The sequence below is a fragment of the Capsicum annuum genome, unplaced genomic scaffold (genome assembly GCF_002878395.1).
Source record: "Capsicum annuum cultivar UCD-10X-F1 unplaced genomic scaffold, UCD10Xv1.1 ctg53710, whole genome shotgun sequence".
Classification (NCBI taxonomy): Eukaryota; Viridiplantae; Streptophyta; class Magnoliopsida; order Solanales; family Solanaceae; genus Capsicum; species Capsicum annuum.
This window is the reverse complement of record NW_025861836.1, coordinates 1-1227: the sequence shown is the minus strand read 5'-3', so window position 1 is coordinate 1227 and position 1227 is coordinate 1. Positions and strand designations below refer to the sequence as shown.

The 1227-nt window shown below is 35.7% G+C and overlaps 1 protein-coding gene across 1 annotated transcript; it reads right to left on the bottom strand.

The window, feature by feature from the left end:
• Positions 1–300: 300 nt before the first annotated feature.
• Positions 301–1204, bottom strand: LOC107847319 (methyl-CpG-binding domain-containing protein 5; the record flags this gene model as incomplete). Its single annotated transcript, XM_047404211.1, is given in 1 exon segment — positions 301–1204. A coding segment is annotated over 1 exon segment (99 nt), but the record flags the coding sequence as incomplete, so codon positions are not given.
• Between the last annotated feature and the right edge of the window lie 23 nt (positions 1205–1227).

Sequence of the window (1227 nt, the reverse complement as noted above, 5' to 3'; positions counted from 1 at the left end):
ACTTTCCAGATGGTATGTTTAGGACCACAATATTAAAAGGCATTTTGGCACATTTAACACAACTTTAATTCAAGGCCATAAGATTCAATAGTCTTTTTTATTTTCTTTAACTTTGTGTCAAGTCAAAGTAGGTCATTCTTTTTAAAACGGAGGGTGTATTTAATATCTATACAACTAATACATGTATTACTAATATCTACATAACTATAACTAACAACCAAACAACCCCTAATATTATATGAGTGAATATTGGGCTGATAAAGACCAATTCATCCACAAAAAAAGTATCACAAAAATGAGAATATTAATATGAATATACGTATAAATTAGAAAATGATCACATTATCAAAAAGATTCAAATAGCACAACAACAACAACATCATACCCAGTGTATTCCCACATAGTGGGATTCATGCCAAGCAGACTTTTACATACCTCAACCCTCTATCCAAGATGGATATGGTAAAAGAAGATCAAATAGTGCAAAAATCACATAAAAGAAAATTGCCTTTAAAAAAACTACAATTTCTAAATATGGTTTAGACACAATCAGGTTGGAGAAATTTCTACAAACTAGCTACTGACAAAAATGAAATTACACTACAATCAAAGCACATTACCAACAGAACAGAGTCTATGGGAGTGATCCAAAAATCCCACGTTCATGCAGAATCAGAGAAAGGTCACACTTCAGGAGCTACACCTACAATGGTGCAATATAAACAGCCTACCCCAAAGCAAGCATTAGTAACTCTTTCCATAGCTCGGACCTGTGATAAAATAACCTGTCATTCACAAGCGTAAGATAAGACCAGCTCATACTCAATAACTACAGTATTTTCATACTTGAGACAATTTTTCACTTATGTCCCTCTTAGTAAAATGCTTCAAATTCACTGGTGCAACAACACCAATAGCAGACCATACTTGAACATCATGAACAGAGTTTAGGTGGAGCACCTTTTGCGTATTCCTACGCCAAAGCAAGAAGCCATCAACAACTATGAGGTCCCTATGCTAAGACCAAAAGAAAGTGAGCCCAATTCAGATGAGATTTGACACACTATCTAATCTAGCCAGATACTGAGACACATTCTTTAACTGGTTAGCACACATTAGAGACACCTGCATCCCTATTTGCATTCCTTTGAGACACAGTCAAGAAGACAGCATCCCATTCTTGTCTTTGGCCTTCAGGAACCATGTTGCCATGAACAAAAGGTGCCC